A 2,060-nucleotide genomic window follows, 5' to 3' on the forward strand; every position below is an offset into this window, starting at 1 on the left:
TAACCGCTTAATATAAATAAGATATCGAATCTCTCAATCATATAATAAATTAGGTGTTAGATTAAGGCAATATGGAAAAACAAAAAAAAAGAAAGTTAAATAGTTAAAGAATATATCTTACTGCCTTACATATTTAAGAATATCGATTAGATTAGAACTTAGCTTATATGTTTTTAAAGTGGGTTATAGTACAGAACAAGTCTAAGTTTAAAGACAGTTTGACTTCAATGCTGAACATAGATTCAAGTAAAGATTAGTCTTAAATAATAAGCACTGATGATAAATTAATAGTAGAAGCATTAAATCTTTATTATTCACTTAGTTATCCACTCAAACACGATTAATAACAAGTGCTATTACATATTTCATAAATATAGTTATTATCCGGAATGAGGCGCAGTACTTTTAAGAACTTTAGTGGATTAAAAAATCTAAGTTAAAATAAAAAAAAAGAATATTAAAATTTATTTTTATTATGAATAAAACAAAACAAAATATATAATTAATATCAATTTTTAAATTTAATTAATTATCAATTTTTAAATTTTTTTATTATTTTAATTTATTCAGTCTTGACATTTTTAGGTTATATCGTTTCGAAGTCAAATTAATTATCGTTGTTGAAATGTATCAATATTCCCCAGTCTTAGTAACCCCTTTATAACCTTCCTTTTATTTAACTCATCTTATATCGTGCAAATACTTCATTTGTCATGTTCATTAGATAAGCTTGATTCTAATTAGGGTGTGCTCTGACTTTATCTATTACAAGAATAGCACGTAGTTGATCATTTGGAAGGTCTATTCCTTCTAGAAATCTGCCAAATTAAGAAGCTAATATAATAAGTGGTTCCTTAGCTTAACATATCTATTCGATTAAATAAATTGATTATGTTTATTCTCTATCAAACTCAGATGATGCACTTTCAAACAAGAACTAGCTATATTTCCACGTACTTTACAACAACAAATTTTATTTCTTGATTTCTACAATCTTAAACGAAGAATACAAAATTAATATATTAGTCTTTATGTCGTTATTTTTGAATGTTTCAATCATTTAAGCGGCTAAATCTATTTCTAGATGTTCTCTATAATCGCTTAGTTATTGTACACTCTAAGCTAAATCATAACACTTCACATTCAGCGTAGATTATGGTAATTCATTCATTAAATCAATTTCTATTAGATTTCTTTATCGAGATAGCTATTTAGCGAATACATTTTTAATTGTACTTAATTACAATTTAGAAGCAGTCATTAGAATTATATTTGCAGCAGAATTTAATAATTCGAAAGTCTCTTCTGTATCATATTCAGTCTATAACGATAATTCACACCAAAAGAACTTAACAACTGACTTTTCATTACACATAACCTCAAAGTTACAAGTGCCGGTTTATTAGTAGTACTTGATAACGCTTTTCATAAAATATATTGAATGTTCTGTGTAGAGATTATCTACCACATCAATTCCTTTAATCTCAAAGCTGTCTTATTATTCTGATTCCAAGTAACCTTTAAATATAGATATACATTCATGCTTATAAGCATCAATTGCATTAGATAAGAGGTAATTTATAGATTGTAGTTTATACATTACTTGATATGGAAGTGACCATTGATTACCTTTACGGTTAACTAACTAAGTTTCATATTTCAACAAAGTTTATTAATCTAGCTGAACAGTAAAAGTGTTCCTATGGTTTAATTTATCAATTATGAAGTGTGATTCATCGAGTACAATATCATATTCAAACTGATTCAAATAAGCTACATTTCGATGCTAACTCATAGCTTATTCATTTCCAACTGTTAATATTTTGTACATTTCTTAACATTCATTATCCTTTTAGTTTTATTTTGACTGATACTTTTTGGTTAGATATACATAGTTACCAACTACAAACTGAGCACCTAGCATCGATAATTCACGCTAAACACATTCATCACTCTCTCTTAATTACTTTATTGTTTTATTCTTAATTGAATCTTACCCTGTTCTTTATTTTAAATTCCAAAAACAAGTCTTATCTGGAGTTGGACAGATATTTGAATGA

At 26.5% G+C, this 2,060-nt stretch overlaps 1 protein-coding gene across 1 annotated transcript, besides 1 other annotated feature; it reads left to right on the forward strand. All coding sequences in view use genetic code 6, as the record gives it.

Moving 5' to 3' along the window:
* Positions 1 to 499: 499 nt before the first annotated feature.
* Positions 500 to 547: a microsatellite.
* A 56-nt stretch (positions 548 to 603) lies between these two features.
* IMG5_045780 (hypothetical protein) lies at positions 604 to 1,512 on the forward strand. The gene has a single exon (XM_004037624.1). The coding sequence runs from the start codon at positions 1,048 to 1,050 to the stop codon at positions 1,414 to 1,416; it is 369 nt and encodes a 122-aa protein (XP_004037672.1). The 5' UTR covers positions 604 to 1,047; the 3' UTR covers positions 1,417 to 1,512.
* Positions 1,513 to 2,060: the final 548 nt, after the last annotated feature.

This window comes from Ichthyophthirius multifiliis, assembly GCF_000220395.1.
Source record: "Ichthyophthirius multifiliis unplaced genomic scaffold scaff_1120509250009, whole genome shotgun sequence".
In the NCBI taxonomy this organism is placed as follows: domain Eukaryota; phylum Ciliophora; class Oligohymenophorea; order Hymenostomatida; genus Ichthyophthirius; species Ichthyophthirius multifiliis.